Source organism: Lasioglossum baleicum, chromosome 3, assembly GCF_051020765.1.
Source record: "Lasioglossum baleicum chromosome 3, iyLasBale1, whole genome shotgun sequence".
Classification (NCBI taxonomy): Eukaryota; Metazoa; Arthropoda; class Insecta; order Hymenoptera; family Halictidae; genus Lasioglossum; species Lasioglossum baleicum.
Genome location: NC_134931.1, coordinates 14,271,463 through 14,296,974, shown reverse-complemented (window position 1 = coordinate 14,296,974; position 25,512 = coordinate 14,271,463). Strand labels below are relative to the sequence as shown.

Here is a 25,512-nt window from a genome sequence, read left to right as displayed (position 1 = left end):
ATATATATATGTTTTCCGTAACACATTTACGATCATGCAGGTATATTTACATTGTGTAGGCATTTTTAGGTTATAAATGGTTTTCTCGTGTTACGCTTGTTTCAAAGAATTGTCGTAATGAAAACAACTTATGAAATGTATAAATAGTTTCGTTACAGATCTTTTTACGCGCGTGCATATATGTGTACGGTTTTACTGGACAAGTATTTAGCTTTACCGGAATCGACCAATAGGAAATCAGATTCGAGATACATGAAAACGGCAACGATATTTCCAATTCTTCCATCAGACCAGAAAGATTTTCAAAACTTCAAATAATCCGGGATTGTTGCAAAAGTCTGAGTACGCGATTATGTGCATGTGCGATCATGTTAATACTGTATGAACGGCCGCGTCTTACGATACCGTGCAGCGATCTTAAACGAGAGGGGTATCGATCATAGTCTATTTCACTTCACAATGTAGCTTCAATGAAAAAGTTCACGCTCATCGTAATTGATTACCTAATGGTGTGTAAATGTGGTAGAATTTTTTGACATAATCACGATTTAGCCAGCATCGTTGTTACATTATTTGGTATACTTCGATATATTTCGCGGGTACGCGTGTTTATGGGTAATATTTCCCAAGATTCTTTGGCACAAAGCCGCGAGGCTGCGCGAAACACCGAGAATCGAATTCGACGTGCGACTCGGTGGTGCGAGTAGAAAGAAGAAAGAAACACGGGAACAGAAACGAAAGACATTCGAATTTTACACGTGATCCGTCCGATTCGATTTTATCGTCGTAAATCATGTAACTTCGCAACTTAGCCTGCGTGTATGTTCTCAAGGACAAGGAAAATGGCGAGTGTCTTTTCTTTAACAGTGATTTCGCGCGCTTCGCTGTTCGATTCGGTTTTCCGGCTCGTGGACGTCGTACGTCGTATGCATTCGATAAATTGTCCGATGTATCTATGGGACAACAGGTTTGTTAACGTTGTTCTTGATGGTGCACGATCTCGGTCGTTGTCGTTGAGAACGTTACGGTGTATGTATACTTATAGCTAAATAGGCAATATTTAGGCACGGTGTTTCGCGTTTAACGATCGTTGGACCATTGGAAGCAGATTCGAGATTCGAGCCTCCGAACAAGTCGCAGAATCCAGAGTCTTTTCGGTCGGTCGGTTTCGTTTCCCATTCCCGAATATTTTGAATGATTTCACACGTATTGGTAACGGAAATTCTGTGCAAAGAAGCGCGAATCTTCGATGAATCGCAAACGAACCGCCGATGAATCCTATTTTAAGACAGATGTTTACCTGTGAGCACGAAACTAGATTCGAAATAATGACGCGGATCAACGGAGATCATCGCGAAACATTGTTTGTTCGCAGCTCTGGATTCGTAGCAAAACATGTCGGCACAAGGCACGGAACTTACGAACTGCCTCGTGACTCGAGATGTGGAGACAATGTTGGACGAGACACAGGTAACAACATCTTACGACTTCTTTCAAAAAACCCTATTCTAAGTTGTCTCTCTTTTTACAGGGCAATCGTGCGGACATATTGGAGTGTCTGTCAGTTTTAATTAACGAAGACAATAACGAGCATGGTCGAACACAGGAATTGATATTGGATGAACAGTTGTTGAGCGGTACCACGTTGACAGCTGTAACATTGCCGGATGGAACGCAGGCATTCATGGCAAATGATTCCAACAACGACGGTGAGAAAAACACTTAACTGGTACAAACATTGAATATTCAATACTCTTACGTTGAGGTAATCTTTTTCTCTTGTTTATTCGCAACAGTGGATCCAAAGAGTCAAGCGACGTTAGAATTGAACAATGGGGATACCATATTACTTCGGGACGTAACAGAATTTACAGATGGTAAGTCGCTTCGGTTGGAATTAGATCCGACAATGTTGGTGCAAGCACGTAACACTATCGTAGAGAACGAAGAGAATACCTATCCGAGGGTGGAGTTCATAGATGGCGCAGCCTATGTGGTAACGGGTCATCTCGACGTTGGGAAAGATCTATGGGAAGTTGAGAGCGGTCAGCTGACGAAAAAGGATTCTAAGATCTTATTGAATAAATTATCCACGTCGAGGATCAGGCATCCTTGTCCACGGGAGGGTTGTTCCAAAGTCTATAGTACACCTCATCATCTTAAGGTGAAACATTCTTTCAACGATAACAATTCTAATTTCTTGTAATATCGTTCGAGCGAATATGAATTAGAAAACTGTGTGATCGAAACAGGTGCACGAACGATCGCATACCGGCCAACGACCATACCGATGCACGTATCCAAAATGTAAGAAGAGTTTTTCGACGGGATACAGTTTGAAAGCGCATTCGCGTACACACACAGGGGAGAAGCCTTACAAATGTCCGAACGAAACCTGCGATAAAAGTTTCAAAACTTCAGGGGACCTGTTAAAGCACGTACGGACGCACACGGGAGAGCGGCCCTTTCTGTGTCCGTTCGACGGTTGCGGTCGATCTTTCACAACGAGCAATATCAGGAAGGTAAGAGTCGAATCGAATCGCGACTAATACCACTAGTAGATTGTACACGAGCGTATATAATTTATGGGTCACGCACGAAACAGGTTCACGTCAGAACGCACACCGGTGAACGCCCGTACAAATGCACGCAACCGAAATGCGGAAAGGCTTTCGCTAGCGCGACCAACTACAAAAATCACATTCGAATTCATTCTGGCGAGAAACCTTACGTTTGCTCGATCGAAAATTGTGGAAGAAGATTCACCGAATATTCTAGTCTTTACAAGCATCACCTGGTAAGTGTAGAAAACGTCGCTCGCGTCGACGATCACCAAAACTGGTATGATTTAACCGCTTGGTTTCGAACAACGTATTCTTCTTTATTTATAGGTCCACACACAGCAGAGACCATTCGAATGTACAGTTTGTTTCAGAAGATACAGACAGAGCAGTACTCTTATAATGCATAAAAGAACGGCACATGCGTTGGTCGATAACGACGATAACGTGGATGTTTTCTTCCAAGAATCAAATATACCAGAGTCTTCTGGCCGAGCCAAAGATAGGCGGAAGACGAGCGTTGCTCGAGAAAAAATGGATAGCCCTTCGTTCAAGGTAAACTCGCGTAGGATAGGATAGGAGGATGTTTTTCGAAAGCCTGACCCGAATCACTTTTTCGTGTCCGTGTTACGGAAGATTACAGGAAAGGACAGACAAATTCAAATTCATTCCAAAGCGGTCGACGATTTGAACGACAACGAAACGCAGATACTATTGGTCGGCGACCCCTCCCAAATCGCAGCGTTACAGGTTGGTCGAATCGATCCTTTGATCAACTTGTCTCTTCCCTTCCACGATCCATACATCGTATACACTGTACACTATACGCTATACACGTACTTATAATACGATACTTCGTTTTTCCCCCACTTTCACTGTAGCCAAGTAATGAAATAACACCAGCTGTTTTGGGGCGTTGATCGTGTTCACAGAAGATCGAGTTGAACGGTGGATTTGACGAACCTGGAATCGACACCTCGTTCGAAGAACTTAACATAAAGATCGAAGACATAGAACTTGGATGGAATTAATGTGTCTTTTTGCCAGGAGCGACGCGTCCGTAGCTGCTCGAACATTTTTTTATTCGTCTCACAGATTCACAATATTTTTCTTTCAAAGTATAATAGACTGCAATTTCGTTGCCACCAATTGTTCCCTAATAGATAAACCTATTTTCACTGTAAAAGAATAAACTACTGCGGTACCTTCGATCAACAACGATTGGAACCACTTTTCTGCTTATTCCATATTACCGCAACTACTATTCATTTGATTATTAATATTTCAAAGAACAGTCTGAAGCAAATAACGATCAGCGAAGTTTATTTAAATTTAGATCGGCGATCAATTTTCTGTTGAAACAATTGTCGAATATTTCACACGATTCTCCGTGCTTCGTTTTTCATTCGAATCTTAACACTCTTAGCACTTGATATTATCATGAGAAAAAATTCTTTACGGTAAACGATTCGATAATCGTTTAGAATGTTTCGCTTTACGACAAGTTAGAACCATACAACGCTAATTCGTAGCGATCGACGCGTTTCGCGTGGCGCGTCACAATGGTTGTAAATACGAGCGAGGATCGCGATCGAAAATGTAGCAAAATGAAAGGACGAAGAAAGAATCGTTAGTCGTCTCAATACCTATCGAAAATCTTTTCGTAAAGTAATGTTCAATAAAGTAAGAGAATCGTTCGCGTCAACGGGTAAATCGCGATGGTCGCAGACGAGGACTGCAACAGAAAGAACCAGCAATCGTCATTAGCACCGATTTACTAATCAAACATTTCGATTAACGCGTCCCGTTACTGGTTCTGCATTTTCTAGAAGATCCGTATCGGTTATGTCTGTACATTCTCATCGAATATTAATGTCGTGCGCGGTTCGACGGTGATCGGTGATCTCGTTTCGAGTTCTTCCGTTATCCATAATTGTTCTCGTTTGACCAGTGTTTCCTGTACGTTTCGAGGACGAAATTTCATTAGACTTTTCTACCGCGACAACGATGGGTTAAGCCGTAAATTTCGGTACGCTTGCGAAATATCTCTCCGTGGACAGGAGCTCCTTTCGAAAGTGGAGCTACATTTTGCGTATAATATTTAACCATGTTCTCGAAGCAAGCGGTCCTTGTTCCTGATTCTTCTCCCACCAGCCAAAAAGTTGTACGCTCGTGCAATTGCCGCTAGGCCTTGTTGGAACGAGTGTCCCTGTTATGGATAAGACTTGCGCGTGTCGTCTTATTTAAAAAAAAAAAAGAAATTTCAACGTTACATTTGCTACATCGGAAGCATAGCAAGATAATCGTGGTCGTCGTCATTTCGCCGAATTTGTGTCAGTGGGATTCATGGTAAGATTTTGTAGATATTATCCAGATCGATGCCGATACCGTGTACGATGTAAGGTGTACGTTTTGTTCTTATCGGGGCAGCGACCGGAAGACATTGATCTCGCATCGAAATTTTGTTCCGATTCGTTTTGAAAATGTTTCGTTTGATCATACAGTAGTCATATCCGTTAACGGTACGGGGAAGAAAACGCATCATCGAGTTCAGAGTTGCAACAGTTGCCCCACGCGGTTCTATTCTATTGTACGTATATGCATGTAGATTGTATGTATGCGTTGCTCAGATTCCAACAGACGTAGACGAGTTTAACGTTTAATTCATCCATCGTTCGCGGACGACCCAATTCAGTTGACAGTCGTCATGTACATTGGTTCATGCACGTTTCAACCTGTTTCGCTGTTTCATCATTCATGCGCTACTTTCGTTACTTTTCGGTATCGGTCTTTTCGTTTTTCGGATCTTGAGTCTCGAGTTTTCAGCGTTGAGGCTCGAACAGCCGTGGAAAGGTCGTGATACAGTCATAGTCACGCGTGACCATTTCTTCGAAATCATCGACGGTCGTTGAGATTCTGTACAGTTGCGAACAGTTTTCTTTTCTTCGCATGTGTATCTATATTATCTATAATTATATAATATAATAGACATTCACGGGAGATTCGAGTCTCCGACGTTGACGCACGAAAAAGCTCGACGAATCTTTCGCGAGCAAACGGTTAATCGAAACAATAAACCGACAATGAGAGTAAAAGACGAAGGATACGTATACGTAGACTAATGCGCGCACACGCGCTCGACGCAGCAGTGACCGATGTGTGACGCGGACGTGTGTTTTTCATTTTGAAATTTCTCGCGCTGAGACAAACTCTTTACTCTTCGCTCGAGGTTTCGTTTAGGTATGTATCTCTTCTATCCGTTGCATTTGCCAACCACGGAAACCACCGTCTTTCGATACTTTCGCGCTACGATCGAAACATTATCGAACGTAAGTCATTGTTTTACTTCTGATAGCCCATTATCGAAAGCACTTTGCTTTTGTTGGTACAATGATTGGTTAATCCACGTTTATTCGGTATCTGTTCCAAGATTGTTTGCATGTGTAAAGAAGATAAGCTCTTCCTTTATTCGTGTACGCGTAATCTCTGCGGTGTCCGCGCTGTACAGTATAGAGTATAATACACAGTGTACAGTATACAAATCTATAAAAACAAGAAATTAAACGGCAGGGTCAGCATCGAATCTATGCGAAATGTTCGTGCATCTTTATCTCTATAGGTTTTTCACGTGAAATTCACCTTTCTGCAAGTTCATTTGAAATACAAAACGGTGAAATTGATTTGCAAAAGGGTGAATTCGGAGTGTAAAACCTGTATAGTCTCGGACGCGGAAGAACGAGCTCTTCGATAGAGGTGCTTACGTTTACTTCGATGTCAAAGGGGGGATACTGAGCTTCGTTAATTTCGTGACATTGTGCATTCATAGCGGCCGTAGGATTTTAATTGAACGTTCGTTGGAACGAGCGTGATCTTATTAAGTTTGAAAAGGTCCCTCCGCACCGACACTTAAAAACGATCGTCGCAGACGCATCGTGCACGCGGTTGCACGCGGTTGCACGATGCCGACCGCAGGGGCTCAATCGTCAACGGCTAGTTTGTCGAAGGTGTTCGATTTCTTTTATGCTTTGCACTTTGCTCCCGCGAAAACAAGATCGGTAGGAGCACGCTGTTCTCGCGTAAATATGTCAAATGCGATGCACGCGTCTACCGAGATGTCATCGTTGTACAGGGACAAACGTCGTCGCAGAAAAATAGAGGCTAGCATCATCGAAGGGAAAACGGCGCAACGAAAACGGAGACGGAGCTCGAGCACGAGCGTGTGTTCTTTACGCTATAAATCATGCGTCCGATCGATCTTGTCCTTCGATATTTCAACCGGCAGAATATATTGCGTTTTGCGAAGTACACGACACGAGTTACGTAAAGCGTTGTGTCGTCGAAGGGAACATTTTTGTCGACAACCGCGCTCGGTAGCTGTGAAAATTGTAGTCGCGCTAGACGAAGAAACCAGTCCTCAAGTCTATTGGGCTCTGGACATCGAGACGATCGGTATTCACGCTATTCGTTCGAGAAAAATTGTCAATTCTCAACCAGGAAACTAGCTACCGTCTTCGACCGAAGGTACCTTTGTTCGGAAGAATTCGCTTTGTTTCGCGAAAATTGTTCCACTTATTACGATCCTTTGACCGAATACGGCGTCCGTGCGGTTCTTAGACGCGGAAAACAGTCGCATTTTCGACGACAAACACGCGTGCATGCCTGTACGTGTGTAAGTATACTCTGCCGGTTCGTTTTGTCATACAATTTCGGTTTGTTCGTCGTCCGATTTTCTCGTCTCGACATCCACGGAGTAGCTTCCAACGTGTAACGTAAAATTGATCGCGGACAAGTTTCGATGATTATCGTCGAGCGGGCGAATCCATTTGATTTTTCCAACTCGACACGCACACGCGTTATTAATATTGGCGACGACGCGACGCGACATGGTATCTCTCAACTATCGCTCTATTCGTTTTTAAATGCGATTAACGTTGATTTTTCAGAACTTTGATGGATCTTTCTCGGGACGGAGCTGAAAGTATGAGAACCGGAGTGTATTATTATCGACAATGAGTAGTTGTCGACGCTTAAACTCGCATCGTGTATCGAAAGACGTCCACGTCGAAGGAGAAAAGAAGGAAAGTAGAAAAGGAGAAAAGATTTCCGAAGGCCACGAAATCGGTGTCTGAAGATTTATCGTGCGATAATGTGGTGTTGCCGTGCGGTAGTCAACTTGACCGTTTGTAATCTGATTTTAGTGCCGCGGTAGTAAGAATCGCGACAACGATCCGCGAATCTGCTGGTCCACCGTGCGCTCCCATGGATCCGGCTACCGGATTCGTTCGATCCGATAAGATTACGGCGTTCGCAATCGGATCACGCAGATCTATCGATTGGAAGAATCGCGCTAAGTCGAGTTGAGTCCGGTCGAGACGAGTCTAATCGGAAGGAAAAAGCCGACAGATGAAACTGAACGCAAACCAGCGTCGTCGGTTTCTCGAAATAAATCTTTGCAGCGGATACTCCTGACATTCACGTTCACGTTCGAAACGCTATCCGCCGCATCGCCACCTTCGCCACCGTCGCCAGTTTCACCACCGTCACCACCTTGGTCACCTTCGGTCAAAGTATGTCGAAGAAACAATGGATGGTCCTTCTGATGCTGTTCTTGACTTACTTACTGCTAGGTGCCTCCATGTTTTACCATATCGAGAGTCCCTTAGAGATCGAGCGCGTGCAAAAGGCCAAACGCGAACGCATCGAGATCAACGGTGAGCAAAGTTGCTCGCGTCAATCTACTCTCTTCAAATGCCTTTCCTCTGCTTACGATTCGTATTCACGGTCTCTCTGGTCTGTTCATTCTATTCGATCTATTCCATAATATAACAAAACGGGAACCATCCGTTCGATTGTCACCGTTACCGTAAGATCGATTGTTCGCGAAATCACCTCATCCTGCCACTCCTTCCAACTGTTTGTCCAGCAAATTAACTGTTACCGTACCACCATCGCTCGCAAAACCTTGTTTGCCTCTTGTTCGCGGTTTACACCCGTGTGCGTACGTGTTCGAAATCGCAAGCTACTGCTATTTTTCTGTTCCGCGATCATGCATGATTCTTCGTTGTCGGTTACAACGATCGCTTTACTTTACAGATTGCAAGGGTGCGGGATGCGCCTTCTAATTTCTCAATAATGCAAAGATGAGGCTTTTCAGTAGCCAAAAGCTTAAAAGTCCCATTTTTACGTTTACGAGAAGCATTATTCGGCAGCATGCAGCTGTCGCAGCTTTTGAAAAATAATTACGTTTTGCAAATTACGTCTCGTAAACGTAAAAATAGGACTTTTGAGGACCAGATTGATGTGTTATCTACCTTTGACTACTGAAAAACGTCACCTTTGCATTATTGAGGAATGAGAAGGCACATCTCGAACCCTTGCAATCCTGGAAAAACGAGTCTACTCCCTTAACATATATACGACGTTACAAACGCGTGTAATACAATACATTCACGTATTGTACAATACATATATATATTTTTTCTTGTTTCCTTTTCTTTGGACACGTCGATTACGCCGCGACGATCACTCGAAAGCTTTCATAGAACTACCTACCCTCGTGACCGTTATCGTCAAAAAATATTGACCAAAGTACGTTTTATCGGATCCAGGTCGATAAGCTGCCGATTGCGCGCTTGAGTTTAGAAATTCTCTGTTTGCTTTGACACAAAGTGCAAAACACAAATAGCATCGAAAGGAAAATCGAACACAACGCGCGGCGCATCCATCTTTCGATCTTTAACCCTCTCGTTCTTCACCCTTCCTTGTCACACCCTAACCCAGACGATCATTCGATACCTCGAGAGATCCGTGAGAAGCGTGCAATCGCGCGAAACAATTTACGCGATTCCACGATCGAAATCAAAGTATGGTGTATTATCGAAGCGTCGCACAGTGATTCGAAACCGTGAGAACGCGAACTAAATTCATAGCGTTGTTATTCATACGTTATATTTTATGACCTGGACGTATTTAGGGGTTTCTTGGGTGGTAGAATCTGATTTTAGAGTAATTCTTTTATTACGATAAATAACAACAATTCTAAACTATATACTTTTATACAGGGTAATCAAGGGTCTACAGTGGCAAACTTTGCGAGTATATTCTATGGGCCTAAATAAGAAAAAAATGTTATATAGACATAGGTTTTGTTTAACGCTTTATTAAAAAATTATTTATAGACTTTATTAAACAATTATTTTATCTTACTTACATATACAATCTCAGCCCTCTGCGTCTTACAATATGACATATAAGAATTCATAGCTTTTCTCTCAAAAAATTTCAACAACGTCGAAAACGACTTTAGTTCGTGTTTTCACGGTTCCGAACCACTGTGCGTCATCGACCAATGCGTGCAAACCTTTGTCGCAAGTTCTATGCGAATATGGGGATTAATTGTAAGATGCGATTTTTCTTTTCCAGCTCTGCTTCACACGCACTACGTGCCCAGTCGCCACCACGACCACGACGAAATTCTTGTAAAATTGACGGATTACTGTGGGAAATCGGTCTATAACTATACCGAAAACGAAACCGACTATTTGAGATGGGATTTTTATAACAGTTTTTACTTCGCGTACACCGTTGTCAGCACAATAGGTATACGTAACAGTTACGCACATAATTGGCTACATACACTTTAAATCAGAATAACTTTTTTATGAATGGACCAGACGACTTCAGCCTCTCTGTAAGACTAGAGGGATTAGTTTAGTAAATGACGTCTATAATAAATATATTTACAACCTTTTTAGCTGGGCCATTGAAATTGGTTAATTGGTTTACGAATTATAAACGATCAAAAATGGTAGAAATGGCAGTAGTAGACCGAAAATCATGAAAAATTGCAATTTTTACCACTTTTGATCGTTTATAATTCATAAACCAATAAACCAATTTCAATGAAATTTTCAGATATTAATTTATACGAGTTTTTTCTACATACTTATTATAGACGTCATTTACTAAACTAATCCTTCTAGCCTTACAGAGAAATTGAAGTCGTTTGGTCCATCGATAAAATGTTATTCTGATTTAAAGTGTGTGTGATCATGCAATTAATATGTGCGTAACCACATATGTGACCAACGGACGTTACTAAAAACGCACTGTGTATTCGTATTTCTGCGTGCTACAGGTTACGGAAATTTGGCTCCCACGACCGTGCTCAGTCGCATCTTGATGATATTTTACGGTCTGATCGGGATCCCCATAAACGGAATCTTGCTGTCGCAGCTGGGAGAATTCTTCGGGCACGTGTTCGTGAAAGCGCATCAAAAGTACAAATCGTACAAGCAAAATGCCCGCACCGATTATTGTCCGAGGAAATTGACGACGTTTGAAACGAGAAAAGTTGGACTGGCTGTACAGATATTCGCCTACCTGACGCCCGGTTTTGTCATGTTCATATTTTTCCCAGCATTCCTTTTCTCTTACTACGAAGACTGGAGCTACGACGAAGCCGTCTATTATGCTTTCGTCACGTTGACGACCATCGGTTTCGGAGACTATGTGGCAGGTCAGATCGCATTTAGTCGCACTCTTCTTTCCTCGAATCTCCTTGAATCTCCTCGACGCCAACGATCGAACGCGCGATCATTTGTAATATTTTTCCTCTTCCTTTTCTTGCACGCGCGAACAAGGATTTCGTGTATACTCGACGCGCAAAAGTAAGTACCCTCTTATCCTGTGCAATACCTTGATCAACATTCGCATCTATCGATCGAATTGCTGACGCGCGTTCGTCACCGATACAGTTCCTATTCGCTCGTGTTCCAAGCGACAATCTGAAAATCTTGTTTCGCACTCGGCAGGACAGGACAATCGAAAAGGTAGCGGGATTTTTTTCATTTTGTACAAAACATTTCTGATTTGTTGGATTTCGTTCGGACTGGGATACATCGTTATGATCATGACGTTTATCGCCCGAGGTATGCGCAGCAAGAAGATCACCAGAATCGAGCATAAGCTGGCGGTGAATTTGAAACACACGCAGAGCAAGATCTGGAACGAATTCAATAAAGAGATTGATTATTTGAGGCGCGTGTTCAACGAGCTTCAGCTGTCCAAAGTCAAGGTAAACGAGCTGTCGTCCCAATTCCTACGTTACCTTTAGTTCCGATTCCGAGGTTTGATCGGAATCGCTGTCTCTGTACGCGCGTCCTACAAAACTGCTCGAGAGTCGAGCTGGCAAACCCGCTTATTATAGGTCGTTGAATGCGTTTTGATACATCTTCTCGATATTTTTCGATATTTGTAGACAAGTGAATACTGATCAATTTTTATTGAAAACATTTTGTTGTCAGATCATCAGAAATATTTGAAAAGTTGTGCTAACAATGATACGTGTTCTGGAAAATGACTTTTTCTAGCCAAAATTAAATATACGGATTACATACTTCAAGTACACCTGCTAGCACATGTAAAACTATTGTTAAAACCAGTTTTTCGAGATTCCATGTATAACTGATGTATAAGACTCACAGAATCACCGAATCACCTAAGCCGGGTAATATTTTGGACTCGAGTGTTTTGAAGGGTTGTCTCTTTGTAGCAAGAAAAATTTCTTCAATATACGGAACTTGGAAAACGGGATTCCAGCGCGTAGTTCCAACTAGGGCTGTTGCAACTTGATCAATCTTTTAATTGTGGTGGCGTATTTCTCTCGAAATGTACGAGTGTCTGTATCCGTATCAAACGTAACTTAGCAGCGAAATTTCGAAGTTCGAAGCGTCGAAACTCTGTTTCTTTTAATCCTCTAATATAATTTACTACAAAGGTTCGAATTTCGGAGCTCCGAAAATTCGATTCTCATCGCCTTCGAAGTTTCTGTATTCGAGGCTTGAAAATCTTCGATCTTCGAAGGAAAGTAACAGCCCTAGTTCCAAGTTCCAACGCGATCGACGAGAGAAATTCAATTTGACCCGTTTGTTTTCAGAGGGTGTACGTCGACGAATGTAGCCAGGAAGCTCCGCGAGCGAAATTCCCGCGAAGCAGTAGCTTTCCCGATCTTCGGGATATGTTGCACGGTGGGAAAGGCAACGAAAATATCGTTCGTTTGAGACCTCGACGCCGCGCGAACAGCGAAGTTGTACCAACGGTAAGAAACTTCCGTACGATTGCCAGACTACCAGGCTACGGACATCGCTATCGTTTGCTGTACGTTACATGTTGATTTCGTTCGACAGAGGGACCCGATAGCTCGTGTCGTCTCCGAGACGGATCTCCAAAGGATCGACAAAACGGCAACGTTCGCTACCCACGCGATGGTTCAACCGGCCGAGTTATTAGCAAGATTGGTGAACGTTCTCGGCTACATGCCGCCGGCTACCGACGACCTCGGAGGCGATTGTTCGAATCAGACCACGTTCGTTCAACAGGAAACTCCCGCCATGCGCAGCGTTTTCTCCGGCAAGAACGACGACGTCGATACGAGAGATCTATCGCTGTCGGAGAAGAAGGAATGGACGTACGGGCTCGGTTCCAAACCCGGTGGTTGGACGATCGGCCCGAACGATCGAATTTCACGATTTCCGAGACCTCGTTCGAGGGCATTGAGCGAAGTCAGACTCTATGAAACCAAGAAGAACGACAATCGACACGCGGAATGGACTTGGTCCGGCGCAACGGCGTCCCGAACGATTCAGGAGTTGATGAAAGCGAGAGCGACCGAATCGTCGAGCAAGGGTCGCGGTGGTGGCGAGGGTGGTGTCGACAAGGAACAGAAATTTTCCACCAAACTTCGTAGTTTCTCGTTTGCGAAATCCGTTCCGAAAGCGTTGATCTCCTCCGGCCCTTGGAAACACCGCTTCTCGATCAACGTGGAGAAGAAAAGTTCGGAATCGGAACGTAACACCAGCGACAAAGATACGGAAGAAGCTGGAGGACTGCCGGGTCTCGACGATGGCCGAGACTCCAACGCGATATCCACCTCGAGAAGAAACTACTACACACACACTGGCGCTGCCAACGATCATTCAGAGAAGGAAAGCAGCAATTTGCTGGAGGAGACCAGCTTGGCCGATTTCGTACGAGCTCTCTCGTTCTTGCATGCGAGCGTCGCCACCACCGGCAGCTGGGCAACCGGAGAATCCGGCGACGATGATCGTGTTCAGGAACCGAGGCCCCAAAGAAAAATGGGCACCGCTTCCCTATCACCTCCGAAGCTTCCCAGTCTGTTCACGCTGTTCTCGTCCTCTCCGGCCGTATCCACCACCGGCCAATCCACCAATCGAACCGCGACCGGAGACGTCTCCCAAAACGGAAGTCGACCCGGAACGCAGCCCGGTCATCGAGACACGAGAAGAGGCAGTTTAGCTTTCGGTGGTCCACAGGTCGTCAAGCCGAGACGGTTTTCTTTGAGGCCGGTTGCGACGCCTGTGAGTCCTCCAACGCCTCCGAGAAGCACGTCACCCTTTTTACCGGTAAGTATTACTGGGTGAACCACGAATCCTGACCAGTTAGAGATTACTCTGTTATTAGCAGTCCGATCGAAAGTGTTTTCATCAGGTATATATAGCATGGTTTCGAGAGAGCTTTCACGTGTTACAGCAAATTTTTTGTCAATTTCTTTTTCATGATTTTTCAAGGTCACCTTCAATTTCTTGCAATATACACCTACAATTTGTTACGCCTATCTGTTAAAGCAGGGTCTCCCAAACCGTGCTCCGCAAAAAATATTAATAACAAAGCTTTTTTTTTACATTCTGACTATAATAATTTTACGTATGAATTTTGCTAAGATTTATTGATTATGTGCCATTACCTACTCTTCAAATGACCAAACGTGCTCCGTCAAAATTTGAAGACCCTTAAAGTGCTCCATCAGAGAAAAAAATTGGAAAACCCTGTGTTAGAGGAGTTTAAGGCGAATTCGGTAAGTATCATAACATAACAAAAAATTAGAAAAAAATGCTTCTTTTATTCTTTTTACAAAAAATTTGTCATAATCACGTGAAAGCTCTCTTGAAACTGTGCTATACCTGATAAAACCATTTTCGATCGGACTGCTAATAACAGAGTAATATCTACTGGTTACGATTCGTGATTCACCCTGTATATGTATTGTAATTACAAGTATTTTATTAAATAACGGCCATTTTTTTTATTCAAGCAATGAACTTTAATCAATAAAATATTTTCCATTTTGTTCAATGATCTTCTGGTAGCTTCATCATTCCGCGCTTATAAAACTTCTGGTTTTATGTATCAAGTGCGATTTCATTCATAGAGTTTTGTTAACTTCGAAATAAACGGTAATCTGATGGTGCAATGTCCGGGCTACATGGTGGATGTGACATCACTTTCCAACCAAGCTCCAATCATTTTTCACGTGATACCAAAGCTTGTGTGGCCCAGCGTTATCATGGTGGAACGCGAGAAAAATTGTTAGAGCTTGGTTGGCAAGTGATGTCCGTCAGATTACCATTTATTTCAGAGTTTACAAATCTCTTTGAATGGTAAAACATTTACTAATGATGATGACCTGAAATAGCACTTGGATCAGTTTTTTTTGCCTTTAACAATAAGTATCAGAAGTTTTATGAGCGTGGAAATATAAAGCTACCCGAAACATGCGAGAAGATCATCGAACAAGTTGGAAAATATTTTATTGACTAAAATTCATTGCTTGAATGACGTATGTCGACGATTTTAACAAATCGTTTCTCTCGGCAGGACTCGCGACGAACATCGTACGAGAATAAGTCGGCCTTTTTGTTCGAATCGCCGAAGGAACCTCTGATTCGAACGGAGGGTGGTCCGGGTCTATCGTCGCCGATAATGCCGTCCGCGCCGAATCAGAGTCGACGTTTCTCCTTGCGTCCTGCTCAAAACCAGATCGCCGACGCTTCGACGGAAGAAACTGCCGCGAGCGTTCTACCCACCCTGAAGTCTGTACCCCGGTGGAAAGCCGGTATGCTACAGAGACAGATCGGTCAAAAGAATCTGAGACGTCGCGTCAGAGCCTTCAGTCTGAGCGACGTTCAAGTTGACGATATCAAGGAAAAACTGGAAGGTCCCGGACCGGCATCCATCGGACATACGACCAAGGAACGATACACGTCCTTTTCGCAAACACCTTACACGAGTACTCGACCCGTCGACAAAACCGTTCGAATCGTTGATTCTCGTTTATCGGTGATCGATCAAAGCACTATTTCAACCGGATCGGCATCTTGTCAGCAACAACAATCCGAGAGAACGGAAACAGAGCATGGCAGTGTCGTTCCAATGGAATCGCATGCGTTCGCCAGTTTTCAAAACACCAGCGACGCGACAGCGCAGCATCCGCTGATGCAAGTGAAAATAGAAAATGCTACCGCGTCCGTTGCTTCGTGTGAAAGTCCTTCCTCGATCGTTACGACCGATGTTCGTTCGAACGATTCTATTCGTCTTACGGAACTAAAGGTAGAGAAACCTGATTCCCGATCACACGAAAAATCGTGACACGGCGTCGACCCGTAATCTATAATACTGTTTGTACGCGCGCACAAAGGTGTCACTGTGCTGTCGATTTTTCAGTCGGCATAGAATCGCATGAGCATACAAGTAACCTTACGTTACGGTTCGCGGTGTCGGTGAAATATTTCACGCAAAAATTGAACATTCCTCGCATCAACGGTTTCAATTTGTCGGGCCATCAACCGTTCGACGTTACGAACGACAAAAAAAGAGAAAGCAAACGGACGAGCGGTTCCTATAATCCGGATGTCGGCGCGTTACTCTATCACTGCAGCAAGGAAACCTGTCGTTTCTAGAGGAAAAATGATTCCCGCGACGACGGAATTCCTGAAACGACTCGAATTTTATTCGACTATTCGTTACAATAAATTACGTAATAATATTTCATTTATACAAGAACACAAGTTTTTTTTCCTTTTCGCAGCGGAACGGTGCGCGTTCGAACACAATCTCGAACGCGGTGAACGAATAAAGAGAGGAATCTGGTAGAAAAGAACCACCGGTTTAGTGTAATGGGCTAAATTTTCATTAATTCAAAAACTTTGTAGTCTCGTCCTTAGTTCGTCGATCAAATTTGCTCTAGGGATTAGAACCTCGGCACGAGACGCAACGTTTCTCAACGTTACTTCGCCTCTGGCCAATTCCCCTTCACCGATTATTACAACCAACGGAATACCATTCTCCTCGCAGTGCTGTAACTGCACTAGTATTTTCGCGTTCTTTTTATAGAAGTGTTCCGCTTTCAATCCAGCGTCCCATAGATCCGATACGATTTTCATCCTCTCCTCGTGCAAGTTCTTTTGCGCGCTCGCCACGAACACTTCAACCTCGGTCGTGCGCGTTTTTAATCCCCCTCGATTCAATTTCGCCTCCATCACGCTGAAAATTCGTTCGATACCGAGCGACAGGCCGACGCACGGTACCGCTTTATGCTTGCTGTCGAACATTGCAACCAAATTATCGTAGCGGCCACCGCCCGCGATGCTACCAACTTCGACGTCCTTGCCTGAAATTCAACCAAAACAAATGATTTCCCCCGAAATATGCATGGACAATATAGTATTATAGTACAGTAATGTCCGACTGTAAGTCTTGCTGAAAGCTTAACTGTACGTCGCTACGCTGGCGGGCATACCCCGCGAGGGGTCAAGAAGCTCGAGCCTCAAACCCCAGAACTTCTTTATTTTTCATTATTTTTTTATGGGGCTTTGACCAAGTTAATTTGTGGCATTTTTCTAATAAAAATGATACCAAATATGATATAATTCCGATTACATTTACTTGTGTAATGAACGATGAATGTTTTGGACGCAAGGAAGAACAGCGTATGGAAAATGCTTTGAACTGTGCCGGCGCGCCGCGACTATCCGCGTCTCTTTCTTTGCCACAGTTTATTACACAAGTAAATATAATTGGAATTATATCATTTTCGGTAGCATTTATCAGAAAAATAAAGAAGCTTTGTTATGGGATTAGTTATGTTTACACTTCTCGGCGACCGAGGCCTCTCGAGCTTCGCTGTCCTTTTCTACGTTCGGCGTGGTCTTTGAAGCCACAAAAAAATAGTGTTCTGTTCATGTCTAGATCACAACGCAGAACCGAGAAATGACTTACAGTCGGACATTATTGTACAATGCATGTAGATCGAACCTACCGGTCAGTACCGCCTCGAATATCACGCCTGTATAGTAATCGAGGCCTCTGGCGAGACTAAGATCGAACCGTATCTCGTCCGCCACATGGAAAATATCACAATATTTGAACAACAGTTCCATAGAGTCGAGACTTTTCACAGCGGCTTCGTGTTTCATCAGTTCGACGTCTTTCCTTAATTCGGCAATGAGTTCCACACCACCGGACCGTGACACGTACGTTCCAATTTTGTCAGCCATCGATTCATTCAATCCTTTTTCTTCTACTATCTCCTTTCGTACTTCCGACCAGGGACTTTTGTCGAGCTTGTCTATGGACGAGCATACGCCGCGAAACTTGTCCTTCGGTACCCCGCACGCAGCGAATATACCGTCGAGTAACGATCGATGATTCGCTTTGATCGTGTAAGGTCCCAGATCAAGTAAGTGCAACGCTTCCGAAATAATACGTATGCATTCTGCGTCAGGAATCATAGGATCATACTGACCGGCAATATCAAAATCCTTTCAACAACATTAACAAACGTTAAGGACTGTAAACTTTTTCCGACAAATTGTCAAGCTATGTCTCGTTTCACTCACACATTGATAAAATTCCCTGTATCTGCCCTTTGTCGTGGCTGGATTGTCTCTTCGATAAACCTTGGCTATGTGGTACCTCTTGATGCTAGAAATCTTTCCCATGGCCAGATACCTGGCAAAAGGTACAGTTAAATCGTATCTGAGAGCCAATATCTCTCCACCTTGATCCTTTAGATCGTAGATCAGCTTTGAGTCTTCGCCATACTTTCCAGTCAAAACTTCCTAGGACCGAAGAAATAAAGAAATTTTGATAATGAATTTTTTATGGTACCTAATCATCTCGCGTTCACCATCCACGGAGTTACCTTTAACTCGAAAACAGGCGTGTCTATAGTCTCTGCTCCATGCCTCTTAAAGATGGTCACTATTTTATCCAGAACTCCCATCCGTACGGCCATTTGCTCGGGTCCGTAATCCCTGGTACCTTTAGGAGTTTTAAGAATGAGCTTGGACGGCACATTTTTCTCTCCCAACTGTGCTTTCAGTTCCAACAATTTAGACACTTCATCCGCTATCTGGCAGAAACAAACAAAATGAAATGTAGATGCATTCTGTCAATACATTTTGAACCGGGCAAACGAATGGTAAAATTCTAATGTATCTATGGTCTTGTGCTTAATCGGAAAGAATGCTTTTACTACGTTTGCATACCTTAAACCCCGCGATCGAATTGGCGGCATGACAACATTGTCGTACAGCCAGGATGATATTGGTCCGTGCGAGACATAACATCCCAAAGGAGACGGTCATATTTCAAGAACCGGAACGAAAGAAGAAAAGTCCGCCTCAGTGTTGATTATCGAACTACCCGAAAGAAGAAACGGTACTATGTGAACCAGCTGGCAAGAAAACGCTATAAATTACATTATTTTCAAAATAGGAAGGATCAAAATTTTTCACGTCTCTACGATGTACAGAAATGTTCGAATAAACGCCTAGCCGAATCGATAATTTATAGCGTTCTTGCTCAGGAATAAACAATAACCTCACCTTTTGGTCAACCGAGCGCCGTTCAAACGAGCAAAAACCGTTTATACGATCAACTTTTCTCATCAACGGAGTGACTGGTCCTTGCGGTTGAGAAAACGCGACACGTTCTGCTTGATCGAAACTTTGTATATTCGTGAACCATCTTTTCAGGTGTGACCATTTCGAGAGCCGCTCGTCGAGGGTAGCGCAGAAGTTGTACAATAGAACGTCTTTGGTAGTAGGTACCCAACCGCAAACATAACTAACCTCAGCGAAATCATGGTTTAGACTCTCCAATTGTGTGTCTATGTCCCACGAATTCGTTAAATCCTGAGGGACGAAAAGCGATCGGATACTATGGTCTTCGATCGATTTCGGAGCAGACAAATCATCGTCAAGATCTTACCTACGTCGCCAGAAGAATCGGCGAAGTTTATATCTCGAAAGAAAACGTGGCAAATGAAAATTCGATCGGTTCTTACGAATGGGTAATCAACCGCGAGTTATTACTCTAGACTGAGTTATTACGCTAGACTAATAACGTGCCATATAATCGTATATATCTAAAGTACGCTGACGTTTTTTGTATCCGCACATGATTGCAAAGACTGAAGTTACCAGAAGGCATCGTATTATCGTTCGCAGCAAAAAATAATTTGCAAGCACGTAACTAAAAAAAATGTTCAAACTCGACCATGTGAAAACGTATAAATACACGATCATACCTCGGTATTGCTGGATTTCGCGGCTTTCAATTTGCGTACAAGTTCCCCTTGTTCTTTCACTCGTTCCAACAGTCTTTCTCTGATTTCGTCAGCCATGGCGAGCCCTCGATCCACCTCCGTCCAAGTCCAATTCCAAACGTTTCGCGCGACGCCGCATCGCTATGCTTTCAAATAGGTTATATCCGTGTTCCACTCGGCGTATACTGTATACGTACATAAAATACACATACAATACGCTACCCTAACTCTGGACTCTGGAACACGCTATAGGCACCTTGTCTGTGATGCTGTGTGCACAGCATTGCGAAATCAATGGCACCAACAGCTTGCGCGATCTGTACCATAATCGTCCAACTTGTAACGGCAACGATCCACTATCAGTACTACATTTCTGACGTCAGATGACGCGAAACAACGTTTCGAATGAAACCACAGACGAGATATAAGCTGATATAAGAATAGACCTGATAGTGTCCATTCAGTGGTGTGTCCATCGTGTCGTTTCACGTCTCTCGTCCTGGAGTCTTTTTGTCCAGAATAGGGCCAGAATAGGGCTGTTATTTTTCTTCGAAGGTCGAAGATTTTAAAGCTTCGAAGCTTCGATTTTTGAAACTTCGAAGGTGATGAGAATCAAATTTTCGAAGCTTCGAAATTCGAACCTCTGTATATATAGTATATTATTAGAGGATTAAAAGAAACGGAGTTTCGAAGTTTTAAACTTCGCTGGACGTCGCTGTTCGCATTGATATAAGTTTTTTCGCATTGATATAGAATTTGCACTCCAAATTCACCCTTTTGCAAGTCAAATACAGTCTTTTGCAAATCAAATTGAAATTGTGAAATTTCAAAATTGTCTTGCCGACCTCTGGATTACATGTACCGACACCGACTCGCGCGGTTACACGTTTGTCCAATGTTTCAACAGATGGCGGTGAAATCGGTCGAAAGCGAGTACGAGTATAGTTACAGTTACAGTAGTATGCATTTACCTGGTGGTATGTAACGGGAAAGTGTAGAGTAGAAGACTCAGATTCACGAGTAGGGTGAAAGATTGGAGAGAAAAAGATGGAGATAGAAAAGAGAGACAGGGGAAGATACTTACGAACAAATGGCAAATAGGGAAATGTACAAACTGCGTGTACATAACCTTTGTTTCCGGAACTCTATTTGCCCCGAGTTTCGTCTCTCGGACGCGTTTCGTAAAATCTTTTCACAAACCTTTTACGGATAATGGCTATAAAGACTTTCCGCCCGTATAAAAACAGATAATGCTTGACTTATAGGCAATTTCCTGATTTGGTTTCCACTTGTCCGAAAGGTCGATGTTCTCGGACGATTTAACGCGATGCATTCTGCTCGAGGGTTCACCGTTTGAAAGACCGAAGTAAGATGAAATAATTATGTTGCCTTCGACTGGTTACTTTAAAGCTATCAATTGTCCGTTTTACGAGAACGGATCATGCGATAGACCCTACTGTCACTTCAAGCATTCGAAACGAGGTAAGTTGTTTTGCTATTCTAATTTGTTGTTGTCGCAAAAATCTATCGTTTTATGAAAGGTGTAACGAAAAGACGACTCTAAAGTTTGTTTGTACGAATCATTGTGATTCATAAAGTACGCATTTCAGAAGATGCCGTGGTCGTAGCAGACGTAGCAGTAGCGGTGGCATTGGAAAGTCATTCGAACCAAATTCAGGAAGCAAAACCTACGACGGTGCAATCTGATTCCGATGTGTTACAACAACTGGTCACCGAAGCTGTCAAGAAAGTTCTCGCTGATCAAGATGTCACGAACACGGATCAATTTTCCTGTCAGAATGTTGTATCACGTGTAGTGGAGGGGTTGAAACCCTCCTTGACATCTGGAAATGCCGGTAAATTGGAAATCGTGGCTGCAAATTCGGCAGAGAAAGTACCGGACGTGCCGCCACCGATCAATAAGCCGGTTCCGTGCGTTTATAATCCTACGCCAATCGCAGAACTGAAGAAGCGTCATATACCGATAATATCGTATATGCCAACCAGGGAAAGTAGAGTAGCTGTGAAACGTAAATGTTCCCCCGAAGGAGTAAAATCGTGGCTAAGTGGCGAATTGACTGATACGCAAACTGCTGAAGCTAAATACAAGCCGACCACGATAGTTAACGTTAACGCTCGGGACACTTCGCAAAGTTACGTGCCCACGTGTAAGATCGATCCAGTTTTGTTGAATTCATTGGACGATGGAAATTCAAATGACTACTCGCTGAAACTCGGAGAGGCGTACTATCCAAGGAGCAAAAAGAGACGGGAAGAGTATGTTCCCAAGAAGATCAAAGCACCACTGAAAAGCATCGACGGTTTGAAAGATTCGGTAATATACGATTTCGCACCAGGATTCGATAGAGGAAATCGTGCGACGACGGACGCGACACGTTCTTCTTCTGATTTTGAAGCGAACGCACAATCTCAGAGATTTTATTCCGACTTAGAACCGAAATTCTCGGACGACGACGAACAAGAAAACGACCATGACAACAGCAATAACGTCGATGATGACGAAGAGGATGATAATGAGAACGAGAACGAGAACGAGAATGAGAATGAGAATGACATTGAACTGGATCCGAGTAAAATCAACGGTGAGGACGCGGAGAATGATGCAACGACGGATCGTCCACAAATCGAATTGTACGACGATGGCAGCGGTTATTCGAACCATGAGCAACATACAACGCGACCAGCTTTCGCGAAAACAACCGTTAACAAGGAGAATCGCGACGAGAAGGATTCCAAAGACCAGAAGGTTTCGGCGACCCGAAGCGCTACGCTGGCGAAAGACGTTTTGAAAAGTTCGCAATGCGAGAAGAGGAAGAGTTTGGAGACGAATGCGGGTAAAGCGAGTGAGAAGAATGTGAAGGAATACAAGTGCAAGAGGGAGGCCAGGAGTAAAGAAGAAAAGAATCATGATAACTCTCGTAAACGGTCCAAAGAGAAGAGACGCGTCTCATCCGAGAAATCGCATTCCACATCTCGCGGTGCGAACAAAGACGAAAGTAGAGATTCAAAGAGTAAGAGTCGCGACAAGGATAGGTATCGGGAGAAGAGTCAAGAGAAACACCGCTACAAAGACAGAGATAGAGACAGGGACAAAGATAAGGACAAAAATAAAGACAGGAACAGAGACAGAAGCGAGAACAGACGTAAGAACAAAAGCAGCAGAAGAGATTCTCGCGATTCGGAAAAGCACCGAGGTGATCGGGATCACGATTCTTCCGAAGCTTCGAAGAAGGAAGAACGCGAACGCTTGAAGAAAAGACGCGACGGCGGTAAACGTTCGAACTGTAGCAATAAAGGTGCCGAGGACAACAGGTTCGAAGTAGAATTATCTGCTGCTCTCGCGGAGACTAACGAAGACGGAAGATCGATGGAGCGGCTCGCGAGCGATTTCGATGGTATTCGATCGAATCTGGATGAAGAAAACTACGATCGTTTCGACGGTATCGTCGGTAACGATATAGATGACATAATTTTAAGCGGATCCGACTCGGATCATGATGTGCAAGAGGAGTGCTTAAAGATATTTCAAGTACGCGTGACTAATTAATTGAGCGAAATTCATTGGGGGGAGAGGAATTGCTTATTGGTAGTTGCCCTATAGTCGTTTCCACTATCTCAAATAGATCTGTAAATCGATTATCGTTTAATGTTTACATATTTTCGGAATGCTGGCCGTACGATAGTGTTACGTTATGAACGTTTCGTTTGTTTACAGGAGTACCAAATATCGGAGCAATCAAAGCCTGTAGTATCGCCGAAAGAGACACCGTCGAAACAGGAAAAAGAGCAACCCGAGGAATTGGGAAGGAAAAGGGTAGCGCATCCTTCGGCGTCCACGTGTGTCTCTAGACCGATACACGAGGTTCAAGAGACAAAAAAAGCGATGAATCCACAGCTGAAAATGTACGAGAGGTGGCGATCGGTAAGAGACACCGTCGCGGAAAAGGCAGCTTCGATGGCCAGCAACGCGTCCTCCGTTTCAAAGGACGCACAACGGCGAAACCACGTCGAAGCGGCAGGTGCAGTATTCAAGGGAGGATGTCGATTGTCGATTTTGAGATTGTTGAAGGTTATAGTGTTTCAAAAGCAATAGTAGAACAATCACCGATAACAATTTCATTGACGGCTAAGAACACAGGTCGTGTACAACATGCCTGGGCAATTGGTGCTGCGAGAGTCGATGACGTAGTTCATTGAGCACCAGTTTCCCAGGTATGGTATACACCAGGCCTCGGAATTAATGGCTCGCGACGGCCGATTTTCGAAGGCTACGCCCCCTCGACCCGGCCGCGCGTCTCGCTCCCCGTGGCGGCTCTAGTCTCCGAGCTCCTCAGGCGTGTACCGTAGGAGCCTACCGTGACGCATCAGAGCTACACTCGTATCAATAGATTACCACATCACCCATACCGACACTCGTATCAATAGATCTCCACATAATATTTTCTCCGTATTAGCAAAGCGTATACGTACACTCCCGTATAATCTTATAAGTAATTTCTGTCGATATTGAATCTAGCAAAAAACATTGTTAACAGCTCGCATCAGAATCGCCCACGTACCGTACGCAAAATCTCTAGCGATAGAGAAGAGAAAGATGACGGAGAACGTAGGGAAATCGACGAACACGAAGACCACGGAAGGGTCAAAGACTGCCGCGCAAACAGCGAAGAGTGGAGTACGCGTTGCACATATTCCACAAGCGGTAAGCAAGCGATTCAGAGTTGGTTCTACTGATCTGACATTATAAATTATAAATATATCCATATCGTGGAGCAGAGGTCGGCAAGAAGTGTTCATTTTGCCGGTTTTCGAGGACTAAATAAGGAATTTCGAGGAAATGAGCACTTCTTGCCGGCCTTTGTCGTAGAGTAAGGAACAGAGGAAGATGCAAAGCATATCTTTTTCTCCAGATTCCTCAGTTGATACGTCCGGAACCGTTGCAAGTGACCACGCAGAAGTTCCCGTTGAATGTCCGCCAGTATTACGTGAACATGATGCACGACATATGCGTGCAAATTTACACAAATTCAGAGGATGCTGCGCAACGAGCGGTCAAAGAAGAATTCGCTTGCCACGAACGATGCAAAGCGTTGGCCGTCTACAAGAATTCTTGCATGCTCGCCGCGCATAGATTACGAAAAGAAGTAGACCAAAGTTTATCCACAGACAACAGCACTGGCGCGACAATAGCTGGTAGCAGTATGGTGTCGCACGAAGCGATGCTGGCCGGTAAGACTAAGGGCTCCTGGAGCGTTCTTAAGACTAAACGTTCCGTTACGGAATTCCGGGGACGCGCACTCTACGGTATGCTGCAGAAATGGATACTGAGCGAACAACAGCTCCGCGATAATGGATTTCCTCGACCGCATCCGGACGGTCAAAAGGTAAATTTTTCTACTCCTATTTTCTCTTCCTTTTTTCTTCTTGTGCTCGCGTAAATTTGAAGAATCTCTCAGCGATAGAGAAACAGGTAGAGAAGACGGTAGGTAAGTTGAAAACCTATGTCTGGTGGATATGTGACGA

The 25,512-nt window shown here is 43.8% G+C and overlaps 4 protein-coding genes across 17 annotated transcripts in view; 3 read left to right on the top strand and 1 right to left on the bottom strand.

The window, feature by feature from the left end:
- The first annotated feature begins 265 nt into the window (after positions 1-265).
- LOC143221819 (uncharacterized) lies at positions 266-3,496 on the top strand. The gene is made up of 9 exons (XM_076447400.1): positions 266-509; positions 1,376-1,470; positions 1,532-1,709; positions 1,797-2,164; positions 2,253-2,522; positions 2,606-2,797; positions 2,892-3,116; positions 3,198-3,311; positions 3,443-3,496. The coding sequence occupies exons 2-9, from the start codon at positions 1,396-1,398 to the stop codon at positions 3,479-3,481; spliced, it is 1,461 nt and encodes a 486-aa protein (XP_076303515.1). The 5' UTR covers positions 266-509; positions 1,376-1,395; the 3' UTR covers positions 3,482-3,496.
- Positions 3,497-3,592: 96 nt separating this feature from the next.
- Positions 3,593-16,361, top strand: Ork1 (open rectifier K[+] channel 1). Of its 7 annotated transcripts, XM_076447368.1 has the most exons (9): positions 5,190-5,801; positions 7,505-8,128; positions 8,189-8,272; positions 9,984-10,160; positions 10,699-11,079; positions 11,375-11,637; positions 12,499-12,660; positions 12,749-13,984; positions 15,237-16,361. In XM_076447368.1, the coding sequence occupies exons 3-9, from the start codon at positions 8,197-8,199 to the stop codon at positions 16,005-16,007; spliced, it is 3,066 nt and encodes a 1,021-aa protein (XP_076303483.1). In that variant the 5' UTR covers positions 5,190-5,801; positions 7,505-8,128; positions 8,189-8,196; the 3' UTR covers positions 16,008-16,361. The 7 variants fall into 7 exon arrangements, with proteins under 7 accessions (XP_076303481.1, XP_076303482.1, XP_076303483.1 ...); XM_076447366.1 differs by lacking the exon at positions 5,190-5,801 and adding an exon at positions 3,593-4,910 and having other exon boundaries at positions 7,505-8,272; positions 15,237-16,360; XM_076447367.1 differs by lacking the exon at positions 5,190-5,801 and adding an exon at positions 4,950-5,151 and having other exon boundaries at positions 7,505-8,272; positions 15,237-16,360.
- Positions 16,347-20,219, bottom strand: Hisrs (histidine--tRNA ligase). Of its 5 annotated transcripts, none has more exons than XM_076447389.1 (6): positions 19,951-20,219; positions 19,247-19,555; positions 18,562-18,771; positions 18,257-18,478; positions 17,677-18,178; positions 16,347-17,028 (listed from the first exon to the last, which is right to left on the bottom strand). In XM_076447389.1, exons 1-6 carry the CDS (start codon positions 20,044-20,046, stop codon positions 16,556-16,558), a joined length of 1,812 nt encoding a protein of 603 aa, XP_076303504.1. In that variant the 5' UTR covers positions 20,047-20,219; the 3' UTR covers positions 16,347-16,555. The 5 variants fall into 5 exon arrangements, with proteins under 5 accessions (XP_076303504.1, XP_076303505.1, XP_076303506.1 ...); XM_076447390.1 differs by lacking the exon at positions 19,247-19,555 and adding an exon at positions 18,908-19,060 and having other exon boundaries at positions 19,951-20,207; XM_076447391.1 differs by lacking the exon at positions 19,951-20,219 and adding an exon at positions 18,908-19,060 and having other exon boundaries at positions 19,247-19,387.
- Positions 20,220-20,907: 688 nt separating this feature from the next.
- LOC143221805 (uncharacterized) overlaps positions 20,908-25,512 on the top strand; it is an 11,303-nt gene continuing 6,698 nt past the window's right edge. For 2 of the 4 annotated variants that reach the window (XM_076447357.1, XM_076447360.1), the window contains exons 1-5: positions 20,908-21,450; positions 21,567-23,518; positions 23,705-24,008; positions 24,525-24,691; positions 24,900-25,373. In XM_076447357.1, the coding sequence (XP_076303472.1) occupies positions 21,351-21,450; positions 21,567-23,518; positions 23,705-24,008; positions 24,525-24,691; positions 24,900-25,373 (2,997 nt within the window). In that variant the 5' untranslated portion in view covers positions 20,908-21,350. The remainder of the gene's footprint in view (positions 21,451-21,566; positions 23,519-23,704; positions 24,009-24,524; positions 24,692-24,899; positions 25,374-25,512) is intronic. The other 2 variants (XM_076447359.1, XM_076447358.1) reach the window with 2 other exon arrangements.